The 24,300-nt window shown below is 45.6% G+C and overlaps 1 protein-coding gene across 3 annotated transcripts in view; it reads left to right on the top strand.

Annotated features, from left to right (window-relative positions):
• The first annotated feature begins 9,516 nt into the window (after nt 1-9,516).
• The window catches only part of LOC138765089 (hepatocyte growth factor activator-like), a 104,873-nt gene continuing 90,089 nt past the window's right edge, over nt 9,517-24,300 (top strand). For all 3 annotated transcript variants that reach the window (XM_069941819.1, XM_069941809.1, XM_069941800.1), the window contains exons 1-2: nt 9,517-9,625; nt 16,147-16,231. In XM_069941819.1, the coding sequence (XP_069797920.1) occupies nt 9,563-9,625; nt 16,147-16,231 (148 nt within the window). In that variant the 5' untranslated portion in view covers nt 9,517-9,562. The remainder of the gene's footprint in view (nt 9,626-16,146; nt 16,232-24,300) is intronic.

The raw sequence follows: 24,300 nt of genomic DNA, 5'->3' as shown, positions 1-24,300 counted from the left end.
AAGTACAGTTCCCGAGACAAGATACTCTGACTCTCAATGAGCTTTGTTGTGTTAAAGCTCGACTTCTGATCCACACTTGGGATCTTAACCTGCATAAATTATCCTGCAGAACATCAATAATTTGCATTCCAATGTGACAGAACTTGCCAGCTCTTCTCACAGAAGTTTGAGCAGATGAAAAATTGACAATGAATCATCGCACAAGGTAATCACAGGCTGGAACTTGCTGGGAAATGTGGACAATTAATTCTCTGAATCAGATTCAGAGTTCATTGTCATGAAGGCCATGAAATCTGTTGTTTTGCATCAGTGGAAATATTGCTATAAATTACATTCCAAAGAAATAAATGGTGCAAGAAAATAGGAGGAAGTGAGGTACAGTCTGTGATTCATTGTCTATTCAGGAATCTGATGGAAGAGGAGAAGAAGCTGTCCTTATGCCAACGAGTGCTCGTCTTCAGGCTCCCGTACCTCTTTCCTGATGGTAGCAGTGTGAGGGTCCTTGAGGGTAGAGGCTGCATGGCGAACCATTGTTATGTATAATGTCTGGCCGGTTGTACCTGTGGTCCCCCCTCCCCACAGGCTCCTGTATGAAGATGACTGTTCCACAGCCCCCTGCAGCTCAGTGCAGGACAACTAAACAGTGTGGATGTGCTTATGTTCTTAAGGGAATAAAAGCCGATTGGTTTCTCTACAATGGTCTTTCAAGTAATTGATGGTGCATTAATTTTTGATAATGGAGCAGATCTTCATTCCAGAAAAGGTGGAGATCAACCCTCAATTGCCTGAGGTATCTACCAGCTTCGAAATCTGGCTGCACTGTTTTGAAGTATTCCTGCAAGCCTCCTCTACCATTGTGCGATCATAGACCGGCAAACTGCAAGTGCCACACTCCCAGGTCGGCACCCTCGTGGACTCCATGATCAGGGACGCCACAATGTACCAGGAGGCCATGGAAATACTGAAAGGACAGTACCTGCATAAAATCAATGTTGTGTACACCAGACACCTCCTAGTGACTCGAAAAGAATGACCCGGTGAGTCCAACGCCGAATATCTCTGGGCTCTGCGAGGCCATGTCCGCCGCGGAGTACACGGAGGACCTGATCCGTGAAGCCTATGTCGTGGGGATCAGGTCAAACTACGTCCGACAGAGACTCGTGGAGCAAGGGGAGCTCAGTCTGCGGAGAGCAGTCTGAGCGGGCAGGTCGCTGGAGGTGGCTCTCCAGAACATGGAGGCCTACTCATTTGACAACATGGCCATCTTGAGTCGTGCCATCACCCCTTCACTCCGCTATTGATTCATCCACAGCAGCAGTGCTCCGTGATCACCTCCCGCTCCATTCATCCGGCTCTGGTGGCAACCCGACCACAGCCGCTGTGCTAAGGAATCACCCAAAGTGATACTTCTGCGGCCTGGGCAAGCATCGGAGGTAACTCTGCTCAGCGAAGGATTCAACTTGCTCCAGCTGCGGGAAGAAGGGCCACTACACCAAAGTGTGACAGTCCAAACCCCTTCCTAGCAGCGCCATATGCAATCCATGGGGGCCTCCATCTTGGGTGCCATTTTCAGGACCCAGCAGCGCAGTGTGTGGGCCATTGGAGGCTGCCATCTTCGGGACCCAGCAGTGCAACATGCGGGCCCTGGGGACCACCACTTTGGTCACTGCCGCTACCCACAACAGCGATGTGCAGTGACCTGACACTGGCCCCCATCATACTCGACCAGGACAGCCCACATCAACTCACCAGGTCGATTATGGATATTCAGGTAAACGGCCATGTGACGAGTTGCACATTCAATAGTGGAAGCATGGAGAGCTTCATACACCCAGACGCAGTGCGCCATTTTTCTCTCACAGTGTACTGCTAGAGAACCAGATGGTCTCCTTGGCATCCAAGATGCCAACAGCAGACATCTGGGGCTTCTGCGTAGAGACTAACAGTGCGGGGTGCTGAATATAAAGACTTAAGACTAACGGTAATGTTGCAGTTCTGTGCTGCTGTACTGTTGGGTTGGACTTTCAGTGTTACCTTAAAAGCATGACGATGGAGTTCGATGGGCCCCATCCGCCCCTCAGTATATGTAATCGACAATTTTCAAACTGGCAACCCCACCACTCACCACACACAACCTGCAGGCTTTCCACACTCAAAATTTCCCCCATGTCATTATTTGCCAACCTCACTCTCTGCCGGGGACAGAGCCTTCATCCAGGCAGAGGTACAACGCTTACTCAAGAAGGGGATTATTGAAGCCAGCCCCAGGAGAGCGCAGGTAATGGTAGTACGGAACAGGGAAAAGAATTGGATAGTCATTGGCTGCAGTTAGACCATCAACAGATATACGCAATTGGATGCTAACTCTCTTCCACGCATCGCTGACATGGCCAACCAAATTGCCCAGTATTGGGTCTTGTCAATCATTGATCTGAAATCGGCATATCATCAAATTCCCATCCGCCCAGAAGACGACCAGTATACAGCGTTCAAGGCAGATGACAACCTCTACCATTTCCAGTGGGTCCCCTTTGGAGTCACAAACGGCATATCGGTCTTCCATCAGGAGGTGTTCTGGATGGTGGATCAGTACAAGTTGCGGGCTACCTTCCCGTACCTCGATGACTTCACCATCTGCGGCCACGACATGCAGGACCAATCTCCAGAAATTTCTCAAAACAGCCATGTTCCTTAACTTACAGATAACAAGGCCAAGTTCATGTTTCGCACAATCCTTGGCTGTGTCATGGAGAATGGAGTCATTGGACTGGACCATGACTGCATGAGGTCGCACCTAGAGCTTCCTCTCCCACACAGTCTCAAGGCCCTGAAGAGGTGCCTTGGGTTCTTATTATGTTCGGTGGGCCCTCTGCACCCTCTCCAAAGCTTCCACATCCTTCCCATAATGAGGTGACCAGAACTGAACACAATGCTCTAAATGTGATTTCACCAGAGATTTGTTGATTTATAACACGACCTCTTCAGGCGGGATGCAGAATTGGGTAGAGAAGTGACAGAATGGAGTTCAATCTGGAAAAGTGTGAAGTGATGCACTTTGGAAGGTTGAACTTGAAGGCAGAGTACATGGTTATTGGCAAGTTTCCTGGCTTTACGGAGGGATAGATCAAAGTTGCCACGCAAGTTGATAGGGTGTATGGTGTGCCATCGCTACGTCATATTCATTAGCCCCTTGGTCACAGAATGCCTGCAGTTCAGTTTAGACTGCAGGCATTCTGGAAAAACAACCAGGGGTCTAGGAGGTAAAAAGTTGGAGTTAGAATGGACCCCTCATTCTCGTTCTGAGCTTTTTACACAGCACGTGTTCCTGGAAAATGGGAATAATTTCCCAGAATGCAGCGGCTGTGTAAAAATCATGAGAGAGTATTGCATTCAGTTCTGATTTCCTTATCGTGTGAAGGAAGTGCAAGCTTTGGAGAGGCCGGAGAGGAGAATTGACAAGATTCTGTCTGGATTAGAGAACGTCTTATGAGAAAAGGTAACGTGAGCTCAGACTTTCCTCTTTGGAGTGATAGAGGACGAGAAACGATTTGGACAGCCAGCATCTTTTTCCCATGCCAGCAGTTATCAATACTGCAGCGCATCCGTTTAAGGTGAGTGGAGGACCATTTAGGGGAGATGTCAGACGTAAGCTTTTTACTCAGACAGTAGTGGATGCCTGAATGTATTACTTGGGGGTGGAGGCTGGTCCAATAGGGACTCTGAGACAGGCGCACAGATGCGAGAAAAATCGAGGGTCATGGGTGTGAGGTAGGGAAAAATCAGATTGTTGTGGAGTAGGTTTACATAGGCTGGCACAACATTGTGGGCCGTAAGGCCTGTACTGTGCTGTAATGTTCTCTGTCCTATGTCCTTCGGAGACATTGAGTGGCTGTGAATCCTGCCACCTCCTCTGGTGCCACTGCCTCCTGTACCCACATAGCCACATGGCCTCCTGTCTAGTCCAGTGGTGAATCTGAGCTCAAGGCATCCCATTCACTCTCCTCGACCCCACCAATGCTAAATGAATGTATTGGAATATTCACCCATAAAAGAGGATTTTTGCTTATCAGCCCTTGACTGTCCCCAAAAGAAAACATAGAACAGCATCGAAGCAAAGTGCTTCCACACTTTGATTGACATTTGGTTAACTACTCTGTCAACAGAGAGACTTTTGGCGAAGAGAGACAAAATCTGCAGTCGCTGGAATCTCGAGCAGGTCAGGCAGCATCCGTGGGTAGAAACGGTCAGTCAGCGTTTCGGATCGGGGTCCTTTATTGAGTCTAAAATTGGAAGAGGTGGTCAAGTGTATCAAGGGGGGGATGGAAGAAAAGGAGGTGGGCAAAACTGGGACAGGGCCAAGAGGTGAGGGGGTGTTGGACAGAAGATGGATTGAAGGAGAGGCGTCTGGGAGGGAACGAAGGTTACAAAGGAAGGGAAGAATGGAGGTAGGTAAAGAAGAGATCAAGGCAATTTTATTTTTATTAGGGACGTTTGCCCAAATTCTGCTCCTGTGTGTAGATGAGGACTGGCGCAGAGCACCTACATAGAACACTATGTTCGGGCCTTGATGTTATGCTGACCTATATATTCCTACCAAAAAAAATCCCTCCCTACCCTGAAACCCTCTATTATTCTTTCTTCCATGTGCCTATCTAAGAACCATAGAACATTACAGACAGAAGCAGACCCCCTCAGCCTTCTGGCCTGCGCTGAATTATTTTTTTGCCAAATCACTGTCCTTAACCAATATTTTGTAAGAATTCATGAGGGTTCAATTTTAACATTTAGGAGGAATTTGGTCAGGTACATGGATGGAAGAGGCATGGAAGGGGCTACGGACTGGGCGCAAGTTAGTGGTACTAGGCAGAAAAATGGTTTGGCACAGACTAGAAGGGCCAAAGGCACCAGTTTCTGTGCTGTAATGTTCTATGCTTTTAGCCCCACTGACCTGCACCCAGTCCAAAGCCCTCCATGCCTCTCCCATCCACGTACTTGTTCAAATTCTTCTTAAATGTCAAAATTGAGCCTGCATTCACCACCTCAGCTGGCAGCTCATTCCATGCCACCACTCCCTGTGCTAGTCTTAACCCATTTCCTCTGGTTTGTATCTCACCTACCCTCAATGGAAAAAAGCCTATCTACATTTACTCTGTCTGCCCCCCTTATAATTTTAAATACCTCTATCAAATCTCCCCTCATTCTTTTATGCTCCAGGGAATCAAGTCCTAACGTGTTTAACCTTTCCCTGTAACTCAATTCCTGAAGTCCCGGCAACATCCTAGTAAATCTTCTCTGCATTCTCTCTATCTTATTGGTATCTTTCCTGTAGTTAGGTGACCATAATTGCATAGAATACTCCAAATTTGGCCTCACCAATGTCTTACACAACTTTATCATAACATCCCAGCTCCTATAATCAATACTTTGATTTATGAAAGCCAAGATGCCAAAAGCTCTCTTTACAACCCTATCCACCGGTGACACCACTTTTAGGGAATTATGTATCTGCATTTCCAGATCCCTCTGTTCTACCGCACTCTTCAGTGCCCTACCGTTTACTGTGTATGACCTACCTGGGTTTGTCCTTCCAAAATGCAACACCTCATACTTGCCTGCTTTAAAATCCATCTGCCATTTTTCAGCCCATTTTTCCAGCTCGTCCAGATATCTCTGCAAGCTTTGAAAATCTTTGCTGCCAACACACGATAGGCTGCATACGCTGTGATTGTAAAAACATCGAAATGCTGGAGGAACTCAGCTGGTTTATTCAGCATCTACGATCTTTTTGACAAATATATTTCGACAACATTTCGGGCCTGAGTCCTTATGCAAGGGAAAAAAAGGCAGAAGCAGGATATGACAGAACATCTCAGAATTCAAACAATGGGGGAGGAATCCAGACTTACAAAAGGTGTTAATTGGGGGTGGGAGGGGGTGGGGGTAGGTGGGACAGGGAAATTTTAATGAAAGCCGGAGAAGTTGATATTAATGCCATCTGATTGGAGGGTGCCCAGTCAAAAGATGAGGTGTTGTTCCTCCAATTTTCAGATGATCTCTGTCTGGCAGTGCATGACACCATGGACAGTTATGTCAACAATGGAGTGGGATGGGGAATTGAAATGGGTGGCCACTGGGAGATCCACATTATTGTGGCAGACAGAGCGGAGGTGCTCAACAAAGTGATCTTCCAGTCTGCTGTAGAGGTGACCACAACAGGAGCACCCGATGCAGTAAATGACCCTTGCTGATTCACAAATGAGATGTTGCTTCACTTGGAAGGACTGTTTGGGGCCCTGAACGGTGCTGAGGGAGGAGGTGTGGGAGCTTCTTCTCCAGTCAGTGGTAGGTGCCAAGGGGACAATTGGTGGGGATGGAGGAGTGGACAAGGGAGTCATGAAGGGAGCGGTCCCTGCGGAAGGTGGAGAGGGGATTATGTGTCTAGCGATGGGCCCACATAGTAGATGGCAGAAATGGCAGAGAAGGGTGTTGGATGCAGTGACTGGTGGGACTATTGGGGGGATCATGTAGTGGGTGGCGGAAATGGTGGAGGAGGATGTGTTGGATGCGATGACTTAGTGTCATCTGCAAACTTGCTGATCCAATTTACCACATCGTCCAGATCATTGGTATAGACGATAAACAACAATGGTCCCAGCACCAATTACTGAGGCACACTATTAGTCACAGGTCTCCAGTCTGAGAAGCAGTCGTCCACCACTACTCTCTGGCTTCTCCTGTCCAGCCATTGTCGAACCCAGTTCACTACTTCACCATGAATACTAGCGTCTGAACCTTCTTGACTAACCTCCCACGTGGGACCTTATCAAAGGTCTTACTAAAGTCCATGTAGACCACATCCACAGCCTTTCCTACGTCAACTTTCCAGGTAACCTCCTTGAAAAACTCTATAAAACATGTCCTACCACATACAAAGCCATGATGATGAACCATAATCAGTTTCCCTCAGACTCCCATAAATGCGCCTAATGTTTCAGACTCCATCACCACTCCTGACAAGACAGTCTAGGTCCCCACAACTCTCTGTGTAAAAATCTTACCCCTGCTGTCTCCCTTAAACTTCTCTCCCTTCACTTTGTACACATATCCTCTGGTGTTTGCTATTCCTGCCCTGGGAAACAGGTGCTGACTGTCTGCCTCTCAATCTCTATTAAGTCACCTCTCATCCTTCTACATTCCAAAGAGAAAAGTTCCTGCTTTGCTAACCTTGCCCATTAAGACTTATTTTTCAATCCAGGCAACATTCTGGTAAATCTTCTCTGCACCCTCTCCAAAGCTTACACTTCCTACCTACAATGAGATGACCAGAACTAATTAGGAGCAATTTATAACCCTGCAACATGACCTCTGGACTCTTGAACTCGATCCCCCTATTAATGAAGCCCAGCATCCCAGAGGGGACTTCTTCACTATCCTATCAACCTGCACAGCAACTTTGAGAGAAGTATGGATTTGAACCCCAAGATCTCTCTGTTCTTCCACATTACATTGATTATATTGAACAGCAGGGTCGACATGAAGGGGCTGAGTGGCCTCCTTGTGCTCTTGGAAGATGAATGGTACAACCATTGTGAACAGCACTGGAATCAGGAAAGGGACCCCAAAATATTGGAGGCAAAGCATGGGCTCATTGTAGGGTCCTGTGCAACTACCTATTTGGATAAGTCGACGGACAGGAAGCTGGCCAAGATGTGTGTCTCTGCTCTCTTGGTTTGGCCGTAGATCCTCCATTGCAGATATCCCTTGTCAATTCATTTATTCTTTCACTGAGTGTGGAGGGCAGTAAAGAAGTCACCTTTATTGCTGATCTTGGTCTCAGAAGGCTTGTTTCCATGTTGTTTCTCTGTGTGAGTTCACTCAGAGGGATCCTACATGGAACCAGCTGCCCAAGAAAACATACAGCCTGGTAATAGGTTCTTCCAGCCCACAAGCCCGTGCCACCCAAATACCCCCGATTAACCGGCAACCCCGACACATTTGGAACGGTGGGAGGAAACTGAAGCACCCGGGAGGAAGTCCACGCGGACACGGGGAGAATACAGCAACTCCTTACAGATGGCACCGGATTCGATCCCCGTTCGCTGGCGCCGTTAAACCGTTGTGCTAACTGTGCCGTCCTGGGGAGAATGGTGTTGAGTGGAAGAATCAGCCATGATTTGATTGGCTGAGCAGACTGAATGGCCCAATTCGGCTCCGAGGACTTATGGATAGGAAGGATATTGACCAAATGCAGGCAAATGGGAATGAGGCCAGAATATCGTGGTCAGCATGGACAAGTTGGGCTGAAGGGCCTGTTCTATGACTCTATGTTGCAGTGTCTCTGTGTGAGTTGTTCAGAGCTTTTGGCTGCTAGCTCGGGAACTCACTGACTGTAACCCTGGGCCTCGCTGTTATCTGCTCACCCACAACCCATGTAGTCACTGACACTTCCATTTAAAGTCCTCATCCCCTCTCCATCACCATCCACCCCTCCCCACACACCCAGAAACTTTTGAAGCGGTTCCCCTCTGCTCCTCCCCTCCCATTCCCTCCTTCTCTCCACCCCACCCCCACCTGCCAGACTTCGAGACCTACAGCTCTTTGTTTTCCCCACCCTTGCCCCTGACTCACGGGGTCCTGTTCACACTCTGGATCCTGTCCTCCTGATTAACCAAACTGAAAGGCTATAGGGTGTACATTAGCTTGAAGTATGTTGTACAAATGAGGTACAACACGAACGTCTGCAGATGCTATGGACTAGTAAAATCACAGCATTGCTGGAGGAACTCAGCAGGTCTCGTCATGACCATACGAGGTAAAGATGTACAACCCGACGTTTCAGGCCCGAGCCCTTCTTCAAACAGGCTCGGCATCATGGAGGGACATCTATGGGCCATGTACCCCCCAACTGAGTTATTTTGCCTCCCTCCCACCCACCTGCAGCACTAGCATCACTAGGGGATTGCAGACCCCACCAGATGACACCATCAGAGGGGAGGGGGAAGTATGACAGAGCGGCGGATGGAAGAGGTCCATGGCAGGTAAGGCTGAGTGAGTTCTTGAACAGCAGATTGTGCACCCCCTCCCGGCGGTTACCCTAATCCCCTTCCCCCTGCCCCCTCGCCCCCCCCACTCCCCCCCCCCCCCCCGATTAGATCCCTTCTACTGTCAACTTTGATAAGGGACACTGTGAGATGTGCTGAGCTCCTCCAGCATTTCTGTGCTGTATAAATGAGATTTGCTTCTATTAATGTGTCACTGGCCTGCATAGGGATTTCGGAAGCTTCCAATCAGATGTTGTTTCTCTCCGTAGGCCATTGAGATAAGTCTGACGTTGATTATTCTCAACTGGGTTGGCCATTTTCCCTGGTGAGTGGTTAATGATCAATGTCAGTATTGATTGCAGGACACCTGGCCCAGCTGAACTCCAATTGCAGAGGGGTCAAGGTAGCCAGGGTGAGAGAGAAACGGTGGGATGGGTCTCAACAAGTCACATGACCACTCCGTGTTTGGACATTAGAAGTTCATGTCAGTGTGAGGTCACTCAATCACTGTCCCGGCCACCATGCTGGGACTTTACTCAGTGGCTGTCGTCTGCTGCTACTTTCTCGGTGGAACAGCAAAGCAAGTATGTATATCTTTGTTTTGGAGCAGGCAGTGCAGACAGCCAACCCACCACCGCCAGCCAGTCATAGTCACGGACACATGGGCCTAGACGTTAAATAGTATCTCAGTTAAATTATAGCCCAGTGCTTCTCAGAGTCAAACACTCGAAATTGTAGAGGGATCTGGGAGTACAGGTACATAGTACCTTGAAAGTGGCATCACAGGTAGATAGAGTGGTCAAGAAGGCTTTTGGTACACTGGCCTTCATCAGACAGAGTACTGAGTACTGAAGTTGGGAATATATAGACAATGGTGAGGCCCCATTTGGAGAATTGCATGCAATTTCGGTCACTGTGCTACAGGAAAGATGTCAAGCTGGAGAGGGGGCAGAGAAGATTGACGAGGATGTAGCCAGGAATCGGGGGGCCTGAGCTATAGGGAGGGGCTGAGAAGGTTAGGGTTTTAATCCTTGGAAAGCAGGAGGATGAGGGGTGATCTCAGAGAGGTGTACAAAATCCTGAGAGGAATAGATCGGGTGAACGCAGAGAGACTTTTGTCCAGAGTAGGGGAATCAGTAACCAGAAGATCAAAATTTAAGGTGGGAGGGGGGAGGGAGATTTTAAATGGCTGGGTGGTCGGAGAATGTGATGGACCTGGCTACGTTTGCTATCTTCTGCAATCCTCGGCACTGGATGCGACCAGTCATATACTTCCCGCAGTACACCTATATTCAAGGTTCAAGATTATTTCGTTGTCGTGTGACAAAACAGAAAATGTGATATATCACAAAACGTTCTTTAGACTACCATAAAGTAGACAAAGATTCACCATCAGCAGAAATTTCCCGGCGCCCCTTACTGTCAGAGAAAAAGAAGCAGAAGAGAGTCCCCCCAGAGTCACTGAACATCCGTGGATTGGCTTCCAGTGATCCCGCAGCCACACAGCCTTCAGTCTAATCCATCAGCCACCCGAGCTCCAGATCCAAACCTCTGACATGATCAGGAAATGTTCAGTGCTCTTGGCTCCCTCTTGCGATACGTGGTACCCCTTCAGTCAGTTTTGAGCAAATCTCCAGCAGTCCACAGCCTGGTGTGAGTCCTTTCGCAGCCTGGTCTGAGTTCTTTGACTGCAGTTGCCTGCAGCCTGCATTGGTTTCTCTCCTTGAATTCCCAACAGCCTGTGTGTTCTTCAGCTGCATAGCCCCTCGCTGGTCCACTGCCATGGTCACCATCCCATGGCTTGTCTCCTCTGCTATTTCTCAAACAGGGCAGGGGGTGGTCTCCCCATTTTCTGGTGCCCTGCACCAGTCCTCTGCTTCCCCATAGCTGCTGCCGATCATAGGCCCAGACCCCATGGTTGTGGTAGTTTAAAAATAAACCACCGTCGTTCTCCATTAACGGGCCGTTTAAAGCCTGTACAGAGCCGACGGCAGTCGGACTGGGTGGTTCGACCCTACAGGGGAGCGCTGTGTCTTCACTCCCTACTCTCTGCAAGTCTGGACCAGCGGCAGCACCTTCCATTACAGCGGCTCTAACAGCGCGGCCATTTGTTTTAGTAGAAGTTTGGTTGAGGATGGGGGGATGGGTGTACATGGTCTTTAGTTACGGAAAAGCCAAAATAAAATTTAATGATTGGAATAGACTAGACTAAATGTCTTGTGTGATCCTTTGCTGCTTTTGGTGGCTGGGTAATTGCTCCCGCTGTGGTCTCCTCTACATGGGAGAGTCTGGACGCAGACTGGGAGATTGCTTTGTTGAGCACCTTGGCTCTGTCCACTGCAATAGCGTGGATCTCCCAGTGGTCACCCATTTCCATTCCACAGCCCATTCCCTCACCGACATGTCTGCCCTACCAGACTGAGACCACCTGTAAATCTTCAGACTGGGTACCCTCCAACTGGATGGCATTAACATTGACTTCTCTGGCTTCCGTTAAAACTCCCCCACCCCCACCCCCTTGCTTCCCCGTCGTCTCTCCCTATCTCTTTTCGCACAACGTGATAAATTCTCACCTCGTCCCTTATCCTATCCAATTAATGCCTTTTCACCTGGATCATCCCCCCCCCCCCCCCCCCACCATTGTTTGAATTCTGATATACCCTGATTCTGCCTTTCCTGATATATTTTTCCTTGAAGAAGGGCTCAGGCCCGAAACGTTGGCGATAATATCTTTGTCTCCTATTGATGCAGAAAAGACCAGCTGAGTTCCTCCAGCATTTTGGTATTTTTACTACAGTCTGCAGCCTCCGCGTTTCTCTGTGTGCTGTTAGAAGTTCCCATACTGTGCTTACGGTCATTATTGGCCTGAAGTCCCATTCCTCAGTGATTCAGATTTATTTATATGTATCTATTATTTATTATTGTCGCATTTAGGACCATAAAACATTACAGCGCAGAAATAGGCCCTTCATTTACCGAGTTTCAGTGAACCGCATTCTTTCAAAGGCTGCTCAAAGGTCACTAAATTCTGACGCCATCCTGTAAAACAGGAGAGAAGAGAGGAGGGTTCCCCGTGGTGGGGTCAGCTGCCGAGGACACGCCACCTCCTCCAATTTCATTGTAATCACAACAGCTTCTGCCACATCTTATCCAGTTCTAGGATGGAGGCGGTGGGGAGGGTGGGGGGGAATTGGGGGTGAGTGAACACTGAGCTTGGGCCCCCGAATGTAGCTGCCCATCTCCGTTACACCTCTCCGAGCTCCCGACCCGATTCCATCCACCGAGTCCAAGATGGGTCAGTAAGGTTGCGGACGATATGAAGGTTGGAGGAGTTGTGGATGGTGTTGAAGTTTGTCGTCGGTTACAAAAGGATATAGACAGGATGCAGAGTTGGGCAGATGGAGATCAATCTGGATAAGTGAAAAAAACAGTGTGGTGGTATACCACCGGCCTACTGCAGGGGGCAACCTCTGTACCTACAGGAGTGTACCACTGGCCTACTGCAGGGGGCAACCTCTGTACCTGCAGGAGAGTAAGGGGACAGGACAACACCTGGGCAGCTGCTGATCAGTCGGCTTGAATGGATCAAGCCCCACCCAGTCGGGTGTCAATCACCAGACACAGAAATGCTGGAGAAACTCAGCAGGTCAAACAGTGAAGAGGTGAGGTGATGCATTTTGGAAGGTCAAAACTGAAGGCTGAGTACAGGGTTAATGGTTGTGCCCTTTACAGAGTGGAAGGACAGAGGGACCTTGGGGTCCAAATCCACACATCTCTCAAAGTTGCTGTGCAGGTTGAAAGGACAGTTAAGAAGACCTATGAGATGCTGGGCTTCATTAGTCGGGGGATTGAGTTTGGGAGTCAAGAGGTCATGTTGAAATTCTTCAAATCTCTCGTGAGACCACACATTGTGTTCAGTTCTGGTCACCTCATTTTTGGTAGGATGTGTAAGCTTTGGAGAGGGTGCAGAGGAGATTTACCAGGATGTTGCCTGGTTTGGAAAAATAAGAGACAAGGTTTGCAGAGCCTGGATTTTTCTCTTTGGAACGTAGAAGGATGAGAGGTGACTTAATAGAGTTCTACAAGATTTTGAGAGGCATACTTAAGGCCGACAGTCAGCACTTTTTTTTAAAAACTAGAGAGGAATAGCAAATATCAGAGGATGTCAATAGACAATAGGAGCTGGAGTAGGCCCTTCGGCCCGTCGAGCCAGCACCGCCATTTTACAGATCATGGCTGATCACTACCATCAGTACCCCTTTCCAGCCTTATCCCCATAACCCTTAACTCTGCCCTGAACAAAGAGAAGAGATAAAAAGTTCAGGGGAGACACAGAGAGTTGTGGGTGCCTGGAATGCCTTGCCGGGAATGGTGGTGGAGGCTGAAACATTAGTGGCATTGAAGAAACTCGTAGACTGGCACATTTGTGAAAGAAAAATAGAGGGTTATGAGATAGGAAGGGATTTGTTTTATTTTGGTAGGAACGTATGGGTCGGAACAACATTGAGGCCAAAGGGCCTGTACTGTTCTATGTGAGAGCCTGGCCTGCCTTATCTGGCTGTCTCCACCTCCTCTGCCGTGATCAGGTGCCTGAACTCCCCACCACTCCAGAGGGTCAGATACAGGCCACACTTAACTTGGCCCTGGTTGACCTAGTCCATCCCGTCAGCAACACTTGCTCTTAGTCCCAGAACAGGAACACAGTGGGTTGAGCGGGGAAAAAAAGGAACCGTTCACAGCCCAACCAAAACGTCAACCATTCAATTTTTCCCTGATAGCTCAACTCACTGACCTCAAATGAAAAACGTTGTTTGTGGCTCTGGATGCCAGCATCCACAAGCTCTCGTGTGCCTCCACTTCACTCCAGGATCTGTCGAGAACATAGAATGGTTCAGCATAGGAATGGGCCCGTTGTCCCAGAGGGTGGTAAATCTGTGGAGTTTGTTGTCACGGGTGGTTGAGGAGGCCAGGTCATTGGGTGCATTTGAAGCAGAGATTGACAGGTTCTTGATTAACCAGGGCCTCAAAGGATATGGGGAGATGGCCAGGGAGTGAGGCTGAGTAGGAAAATGGATCAGCTCGTGATTAAATGGCGGGGCAGACACAACGGGCTGATTAACCTGCTTCTGCTCCTTTGTCTCATGGTCTGTGCTGAACATGACACCCCCAATTAAACTAAAACTCTCGGGAAACACAAAAGCTGCAGATGCTCCAATTTCGAGCAAGCAACGCACAATGAGCAGCATGAAGTACTCAGTGGGGATAGGCAGCCTCCATTCCCTGCATAGCAAAATGTCGTCTGGATGCCTTTTGAATGCTACTGGAGATATACCAGAGGATGCAAATGCTGGTATCTGAAGCAACAAACAATCTGCTGGGGGAGCTCAGCGGGGAAGAAAGAGTTGCCAATGTTTTGGGCTCAGAATGCCCTGACTCTATCTGCTTCCACCACCAACGTCCCAGGCACCCATCGCCAGGTTGGCAGAGCTACGGCTTTTCTCCTTGGAGTAACAAAGGATGAGAGGCCACTGAATAGGTGTGTATAAGATTTAGAGGGACTTGGACTTTGGAAGGGTGGACAGCTGGGACCTTTTTTCCTGGGCAGAGGACGTCTGAGTGGAGGAACGATCAGGGGAGATGTCAAGAGGTAGGTTTTTCACACAGAGAGTGGTGGGTGCCTGGAGTAATGGTGGAGGCTGGTACAACAGGAACCCTCCAAAGACTTAGATAGGCGCATGGATGGAAGAAACATAGATGGTTGTGTGTGTGTGAAAAATTATTGCTGAGTAGGGTTTTATCGATCAGCACAATATCTTGGGCTGAAGGGCCCACATAAACATTACAGTACAGTACAAGCCCTTTGGCTCTGGATGTTGTGCTGACCTATAAACACCTACCAAAAAAACTTAAGCCATCCTCCTCCATAACCCTCTGTTTTTCCTTCATCCATGTGCCTGTCTAAGAGTCTCTTAAATGCCCCTAATGTTTCAACCTCCACCACCATCCCCGGCAAGGCATTCCAGGCCCCCACAACTCTCTGTGTAAACTTTCTAAACTTTCCTCCCTTCACTTTGTACCAGATGTCCTCTGGTGTTTGCTCTTCTCCCCCACCCCCACCCCACCAACCCAGGAAAATAGGTGCTGGCTGCTACCTTAACAATGCCTCTCAGAATCTTGTAGACCTCTGTTAAGTTCTCCTCTCATCCTTCTTTGCTGCAGAGAGAAAGGCCCTAGCTCTGCTAACCTTGCCTCAGAAGACTTATTTACTATCCGGGTAAATGTCCTCTGCACCCTCTCCAAAGCTTCCACATCCTTCCTGTGATGAGGTGACCAGAACAGAACTCAATAAGTGTGGTCTCACCAGAGATTTGTAGAGTTGCAACATGCCCTCTCGACTCCTGAACTCAATCCCCCGACGAATGAAAAAACACAGAATGCCTGGTGAAACTCAGCTGGTCAAACAGTGACCTTTAGTAGCAAAGAGAAAAATATATTAACCGATATTTTGGACTATTTTTATCTTTGCGACATAAAGTGTGTTTTTACTTCAACCACAGTGTCAACAGATTTTGGTGATTTACCCTTGACTAATGAAGCCCAGTAAACCACAGGCCTTCTTAACTATTTATTAATTTATTAAGACATACAGTACGGTAACAGGCCATTTTGGCCCATGAGTCTGTGCCTCCCAATTACAGTGAGAGAAAACTGGAGCCCCCGAAGAAAAACCACACAGATAACGGTAGAGTGGACAAACTCCTTACAGACAGTGTGGGATTTGAATCCCGGTCCTTGCTTGCGCTAATCGCTACACTAACAGTATCCTATCAACCTGCGCAGTAACCTAATTCTTTGTGTAATAAAAAGGTCCCACACATCTCCTTCCCATCTCACCACCCCCCCCACCCCACCCATTCCTTTTAAATCCATGTATTCCAGTAGCCAGAGGAACAAATCTCCTGGGCAGTATCATATGATGGGCTAGCTCTTTTATGTTCTCTGCAAGGCAATGTTTCAGGTTCAATGTTATTATTCATCTCTGGAGTCTGGATGGAGTTCTGGAATGTGGGCTGATGTCTAAAGCTTTTGGTATTTGGATTCACAGGCGGCAGAAACTTTTAAATTAGGCGTCCCCAGAGATGGGCACGAGGATCAAGGCTCTCCTCACCCCTTGCATCATCACCGCACAGGTACGCATTTGGGGGGTTACCTTGGCACTGAGTTTTGTTCTACAGCTACAGCGCACACCTATAGAGGTGGGGTGGAGGGAGTATTTGGGGATGGGAAGGAGGAGGGGGGATGAAGGTGGTCACGTGTAGGGGTGGGAGAGCCAAGAGGCAAATGGGTCTTGGGCTCTTTCTTGGGAAGGGAAGGAGGGGAGTCTTCCTGGCTTAAAATAACTAGAGTACAGAGAAAGATTGAAGAGGTTAGGAGTTTATTCCTTGGAATGTAGACGGTTGAGAGAGGATTTGATAGAGGTGTTTAAAATTATGAAGGGAATAGACTAGATGTAAGTAGAATCTTCCCCCTGAGAGCAGGGAAGGTTGAAACAAGAGGACACAAGTTGAGGGTAAGGGGGCAAAATTTTAGAAGAAATATTAGAGGGTGCTTCTTCACTCAGAGAATGGTGTCTGAATGGAATAATCTTCTGGAGGAAATAGTTTATGAGGTGACTGGATATATACATGGATAGGAGGGGGTTAGCGGGTTATGGGCAGAGAATAGGCGGGGGAGCTAGTGGGGCTGTTTGAGTGAACCGACTTGGACTTGTAGGGCCAAGATGGTCTGTTTCCAGGCCATAAACTGTTATATATAATCAGGAGGCAGAGAACAGGTGGCAAGAGAGAATGCCAATGCGGGGATTGAGCAAAACCAATCCACTGAACGAAATCGGCAGGTCAAACCGCATCTGTGAGAGAAAGAGAATGGTCGACGGTTTGGGCCAGAACCCTTCATTAAGAGTGAGAGGGTGGAGGGGAGATTACCATTGAATTGTGGGCAGGGTTGGAGAGGGGTCAGAATAGAATTGGAGTACCAGGGAGGGATGAAGGGTGATGGACAGATGGGGAGGGTGAGGAGTTGGGAGACAGAGGCAGTTGATTGGCAGGTGAGTTCTGGTTGCCTCCTTACAGGAAGAATGTGGAAGCTTCGGAAGGGTCAAGTCGAGTTTATTGTCATCTGACTGTACAAGTGCAGCATGACTAAACAGCGTTCTCCAGTACTCCGACCAAAATATGTAGACACACAACCAGACATAACAGATTACAGATAAACGATACATATGCAGGACAAGCATTTTATCTCTACAAATAAATAAATATTGTTTTGTGCAAATGAGGGTCTCGGATGGTTAATGTAAACAGTTCCTTTGGTCATTCAGCATTCTCACTGCCCTTGGGAAAATCCTCAACCTGGTGGTGATGGCTCTGATCCTCCTGTATCCCTTTCTCGACAGGAGCAGCTGAAAGATGCTGTGCGTGGGGTGGAAGGGGCCCCTCCATGGTTTTAGGTACCCTCTTCAGACAACGATCCTGGTACATCACATCATTGGATGGGAGGGGGGGGGGCAGAGGGGAAAGGCAGACTCCAGTGATCCTCTCTGTCACTCTTACAGTCCCGTGGATTGACCGCCGATCCATTTCTCTGCAGCAACCATGCCACCCTGTGTTGCAGGCGGCCAGGGTACGTAGAGGAGATTAACCAGGATGTGGCCTGAATTGTGTCTTACGAGGCAAGGTTAACAGTTGCTTTTCTCTTTGGAGCGAGGAAGGATGAAAGGTGACTTCATAGAGGTCTACAAGATTATGAGAGGCGTAGATAGGGTGGGCAGCCAGCACTGTTTCCCTGGCGCAACAGTAGCAAATACCAGAGGACTTCTGTATAACGTGAGGGGAGTAAAGTTTAGGGGAGACATCAGGGGTAAATTTTTACACAGAGAGTGGTGGTTGCCTCAAATGCATTGATGGGAGTGTTGGTGGAGGCTGGTACAATAGGGACATTTAGAAGACTCTTAGACAGGCACATGGATTAAAGAAAAGTGGAGGGCTATGGGTGTGAGGTAGGGAAGGTTTCGATCGTTGAGTGGGTCGGCACAACATTGTGTGCCATAATGCTCGATGTTCTATGAGTCACACGGTAAAGTTATTATTCTCCATATCCCTACTAGTTGTCATTATATCACCATTACCCCCTTCTCTAGTTATCAGAGGACTGGTATCCTTTGTCTCCCCTCATCACTCTCCATCAGCCATCTCATCTTCACCGAGTAGGACTCATCTTGCTCCACATGACCCCTTTTTATTTTCTCCATCCTCTCTCTCTCCCTTTGTCTGGCAGCTGCCTATTGACTGCCTCTGTCTCCCAACCCCACCCCTCACCCTTCCCATCTGTCCCATCCTTCACCCCTCCCTGGTTCACCAATTCCCCCACTGGCCTTTGTCCAACCCCCTCCTACCCTACCTTCATTACACTGACTATCTCCCCTCTGCACTCCTTCCCTTGATGAAGGGTTCTGGCCCGAAACATTGACCATTCTTGTTTTTCCACTGAGTTCCTCCAGTTAGCAGAGAAATGGGAAACTGGGGTTGGGTATAACATAGTAAAGGCCCTTCAGCCTACAATCTTGTGGCAACCTATATAAACGTCAACTGTCTAATCCTTCTCTATCTGACACCCATAACCCTCTATATTTTTTGTATCCATGTGCTTGTCCAAGAGTCTTTTAAATGTCTCTATTGTACCAATTACCACCACCCTGGGCAATGCATACTAGGCACCCACCACTCTCTGTGTGTATATATATATATATATATATATATATATATATATAAAAACGGCCTCTAACATCTCGCTTAAATTTTCCACCCCTCACTCCCTACAGGTGAAGATTTACTGTATTAGAAACTCACCTGATGATAAGATTGAAGAACACTTACAAGACAGGTCATAACTTTAGACCCATTGCCCTGCCCATCACAGCTCTTCAAACATACAATAAAGAACATATAATGTGGTGATATGTAGTTACACCACTAGGTCACCAGGGGTCAACCTGGTGACCTTGTATATAAAGAAGTCCAGAGCTACAGTTTAGCCTTCCAGGTTCGTCTTACAGAGAGACAAGACCTCTTAGTGTACATATTAGTTTATTAAAGCTGTCTTATACTTGCACTGCTGGTGTGGTTATTGTCAGTACAATTTAATTAACTAATATGTACACTAAGAGACCCTTCCAGGTGGTGAGTTCCAGACCCTCCCTCCTCTCCTCTCCCCTTCCATTCCTACCACCACTTTACATCAATGGCCTGTAGTTTTTAAGCCTTCAAAGGGAAGAGACCTTTTCTATTTACATGAACAAGGACCCTCATCATTTTACATTGAGTTATTCTGCAGGAAAACAGGCCCATTGGCTCAACTTGTCCATACTGACCAAGCCAGTCCCATTTGCCTACTTTCTTTTTTTTTAAATTTTTTATTTTTCACACCATAAATCACATTAGCCATGATACACACATTTTCTTTTTCACACATATACAGTGACTTTTTCTCCCCCCCCCCCTCCCTCCTCCCAAACCACCCCCCACCCCCCCTCCCATCCATTTTAGGTATACAATCTAGGTTACATTAAACCAGTCAGACAATGTTGTCATTCAACAAAAATACACCAGAAATTCTACTGAGTCCATTCTTTTCTTTCCTTCTCCTTCCATCAACTTAGGTAATGATTGTCCCCGGTAGGTTTTCGCTATTGTATTTAATGTAAGGCTCCCATATTTGTTCGAATATTTCAATATTATTTCTTAAACTATATGTAATTTTTTCTAATGGAATACATTTATTCATTTCTATATACCATTGTTGTATTTTCAGATTATCTTCCAATTTCCAGGTTGACATAATACATTATTTTGCTATGGCTAGAGCTATCTTAACTAATCTTTTTTGTGCATCCTCCAAATCAATTCCAAATTCTTTGTTTTTTATGTTACTTAGGAGAAAGATCTCTGGATTCTTTGGTATATTGTTTTCTGTAATTTTATTTAATATCTGATTGAGATCTTCCCAAAATTTTTCTACTTTCTCACATGTCCAGATTGCATGAATTGTTGTTCCCATTTCTTTTTTACATCGAAAACATCTATCAGATACTGTTGGGTCCCATTTATTTAACTTTTGAGGTGTAATGTATAGTCTGTGTAACCAGTTATATTGTATCATACGTAGCCTCGTATTTATTGTATTTCTCATCGTTCCAGAACATAATTTCTCCCATGTTTCCTTTTTTATCTTTATATTTAAATCTTGTTCCCATTTTTGTTTAGTTTTACCATTTGTTTCCTCATTCTCCTTTTCTTGCAGTTTAATATACATATTTGTTATAAATCTTTTGATTAACATTGTATCTGTAATCACATATTCAAGGTTACTTCCCTCTGGCAAACTCAAACTGCTTCCTAATTTATCCTTCAAGTAGGATCTCAATTGGTAATATGCCAGTGCTGTATCTCCAGTTATATTGTACTTATCTCTCATTTGTTCAAAGGATAAGAATCTACTTCCTGAAAAACAATTTTCTATTCTTTTAATCCCTTTTTTTTCCCATTCTCTAAAGGAAAGGTTATCTATTGTAAAAGGGAGTAACTTATTTTGCGTCAATATTAGTTTTGGTAATTGATAATTTGTCTTATTTCTTTCTACGTGAATCTTCTTCCAAATATTGAGGAGATGATGTAATACTGGAGAAGTTCTATGTTGTACCAATTTTTCATCCCATTTATATAATATGTGTTCAGGTATCTTTTCCCCTATTTTATCTAATTCTAATCTCATCCAGTCTGGTTTTTCCCTTGTTTGATAAAAATCTGATAGGTATCTTAATTGTGTGGCTCTATAATAATTTTTAAAGTTTGGGAATTGTAAGCCTCCTTGTTTATACCATTCTGTTAATTTATCTAGTGCTATCCTTGGTTTCCCCCCTCTCCATAAAAATTTCCTTATTATTTTCTTTAACTCTTTGAAGAATTTTTCTGTCAGTTGTATTGGCAATGCCTGAAATAAGCATAATATCCTTGGAAAAATGTTCATTTTAATACAGTTTATCCTTCCTATTAATGTTAGTGGTAAATCTTTCCAATGCTCTAAATCGTCCTGTAATTTTTTCATTAGTGGATAATAATTGAGTTTATATAATTGGCTGAGATTTTTGTTTATTTGTACACCTAGGTATCTTATTGCCTGCATTTGCCATCTAAATGGAGATTCCTTCTTAAATTTTGAGAAATCCGCATTATTCATAGGCATTGCTTCACTTTTATTTACGTTTATCTTGTAACCCGACACTTCTCCACATTCCTTCAATTTCTTATATAATTCTCTTATTGATAGTTCTGGTTCTGTTAAGTACACTATAACATCATCCGCAAATAGACTGATTTTATATTCCTTGTCTTTTATTTTTATTCCTTTTATATTATTATCTGTTCTTATCAATTCTGCTAGTGGTTCTATAGCTAACGCAAACAATAAAGGTGATAGTGGGCATCCCTGCCGCGTTGACCTGCTTAAGTTAAATTGCTTTGATACATGTCCATTTACTGTCACTTTCGCTAACGGTCCCTTATATAATGCTTTAATCCAATTAATATACTTCTCCGGTAAACTGAATTTTTGCAATACTTTGAACAAATAATTCCATTCTACTCTGTCGAAGGCCTTCTCTGCGTCTAAAGCAACTGCTACTGCAGGTGCTTTATTTCCTTCTACTGCATGAATTAAGTTAATAAATTTACAAATATTGTCTGTTGTGCGTCTTTTTTTGATAAATCCAGTTTGGTCTAAATTTACCATTTTCGGTACCTGCTCTGCTAATCTGTTTGCTAATAGTTTAGCTATTATCTTATAATCTGTGTTTAGTAAAGATATTGGTCTATATGACGCTGGTGAGAGTGGATCTTTCCCTTGTTTTAGTATTACTGTAATTATTGCTGTTTTACATGAATCTGGTAAGTTTTGTGTCTCATCAATCTGGTTGATTACATCCAGGAGGGGCGGTATTAATAAGTCTTTAAATGTTTTGTAGAATTCTATTAGAAATCCATCCTCTCCTGGTGTCTTATTATTTGGTAATTTTTTTATTATCTCTTGTATTTCTACTGTTCCAAATGGTTCTGTTAATTTATTTTGTTCCTCTATTTGTAGTTTTGGTAGTTCAATTTTAGTCAAAAATTCATCTATTTTCCCTTCTTTCTCTTCGTTTTCAGTTCGGTATAATTGTTCATAGAAATCTCTAAAGTTTTCCTTAATTTCTTTTGGATTATATGTGATTTGTTTGTCTTTTTTCCTTGATGCCAATACCATTTTCTTAGCTTGTTCTGTCTTAAGCTGCCATGCTAGGATTTTGTGTGTTTTTTCACCTAGTTCATAATATTTCTGTTTTGTCTTCATTATATTCTTCTCCACCTTATATGTTTGTAATGTTTCATATTTTATTTTTTTATCCGCCAATTCTCTTCTTTTAGTTGTATCTTCCTTCATTGCTAATTTTTTTTCCATATTTACTATTTCCCTTTCCAACTGCTCTGTTTCCTGATTATAGTCCTTCTTCATCTTGGTTACATAACTTATTATTTGCCCTCTAATGAACGCTTTCATTGCATCCCATAGTATAAACTTATCTTCCACTGATTCCGTATTTATTTCAAAATACATTTTTAATTGTTTTTCAATAAATTCTCTAAAATCCTGCCTTTTAAGTAGCATGGGGTTTAATCTCCATCTATACATTCTTGGAGGGATGTCCTCTAGCTTTACTGTCAATATTAAGGGTGAATGGTCCGATAGTATTCTTGCTTTATATTCTGTTTTTCTCCATTTGCCTACTTTCAAGCCATACTCCTCCACCCAGTCTCCTCTGTCCCAATGAATACAACCCGAGCTTTTCCGGAGTTTTTTTCGGAACTCAGGCTCGAGTGCTCCAATTTCCCTTCCCCATGCCCCCAATGTCCCAAAGATGTGCAGGGTGATTGGTCAATCGGTCACACTCCACAGTGTTCTGGGCAGACCTGATAAGAACATGAGGAGAATAAAATGGGATTAATGTAGGCGGGGCTTGATGGTCAGGACAAGCATGTTGGGCCAAAGGTCCTGTTTCAATGCTGTAAAGCTCGACTGCTCAGCTGACTGCCTGCCTGTCTTTGGGGGTTTCATCCAGGCCCATGCAGTGTTGAAGGGGGTACATGCGGTGTCTGAGGGGATGGTGGCTGAGTTCAGGGGATGGTGGGCCCCCCAGTGTTTGGTTGATGAGGAAAATCATGTTTTAATTTGATATGCAATACTGTGTAATAAAGAGGTGGGTCATACTGCCTCTCACGGTTTTGTTGTCATGTGCTATGGTGGGTTTTGGTTTTAGTTGTAGCTCTATGTGTGTTTTGTGTTTGTAATGTTATAATTTGAATAAAATTTGTATGCTTGTTAAAAAAAGCTTGACTGCTCTATTTAACCTCATTGTTCACAGTGATCCAGCAGAGAATTCATCATGCCTAGAATCCAAATGATCGTAGTAAGAACATAAGATGATAAGAAATAGGAGGAGGAGTCGGCTATGCGGCCCGTCAAGCCATTCAGTGGCTGATCTGATGATCAGCTCATCTCCACCTACCCACCTTTTCCCCAGATCCCTTAATTCTTCTACTTTGCAAACATCTATCCAACCTTGCCTTCAATACATTTACTGAGGTCACCTCCACTGCCTCAATGGGCAGGGAATGCCATAGATACACCACCCTCCTCAACTACGTCCTAAATCTACTACCCTGATGTAGAGCGCGTCGAAAGAATCAAAGGCCTGTTGATCCAAACCAAGGCTTTTATTAACTAGAAGACTGGAACGTAACACATGTAAGTCGACCAGTCCAGAATGACCTGGTCTGGCTAGGAGCAACCTTTTAAGACCTGCCAGTGGGCGTGGCTATGCTCTCAGCCAATCACAGTCATCCTACACTACAATCTATACATATACACATTGGTGATAGAATCTGTATTCCTTAGTTCTGGTCTCCCCCATCAATGGAAACAACTTACCTTCCTCTGCCTTTCATAATTTTATTATTCCAGAAGATTCCCTTTCATTCTACTGCATTCTAGTCAATACAGTCCCAAACGACTCAATCTCTCCTCATTTACTAATGACTGTGAACAGTGAGGGAGAACTTGAGCTGAGAATTGTACCTCCTTGGCTCAAAGTTAATGCTTGCACCTCTGA

The sequence above is a fragment of the Narcine bancroftii genome, chromosome 1, assembly GCF_036971445.1.
Source record: "Narcine bancroftii isolate sNarBan1 chromosome 1, sNarBan1.hap1, whole genome shotgun sequence".
Taxonomy (NCBI): Eukaryota; Metazoa; Chordata; class Chondrichthyes; order Torpediniformes; family Narcinidae; genus Narcine; species Narcine bancroftii.
Note: the sequence above shows the minus strand (reverse complement) of the source record. Positions and strands in the feature narration are given on the sequence as shown.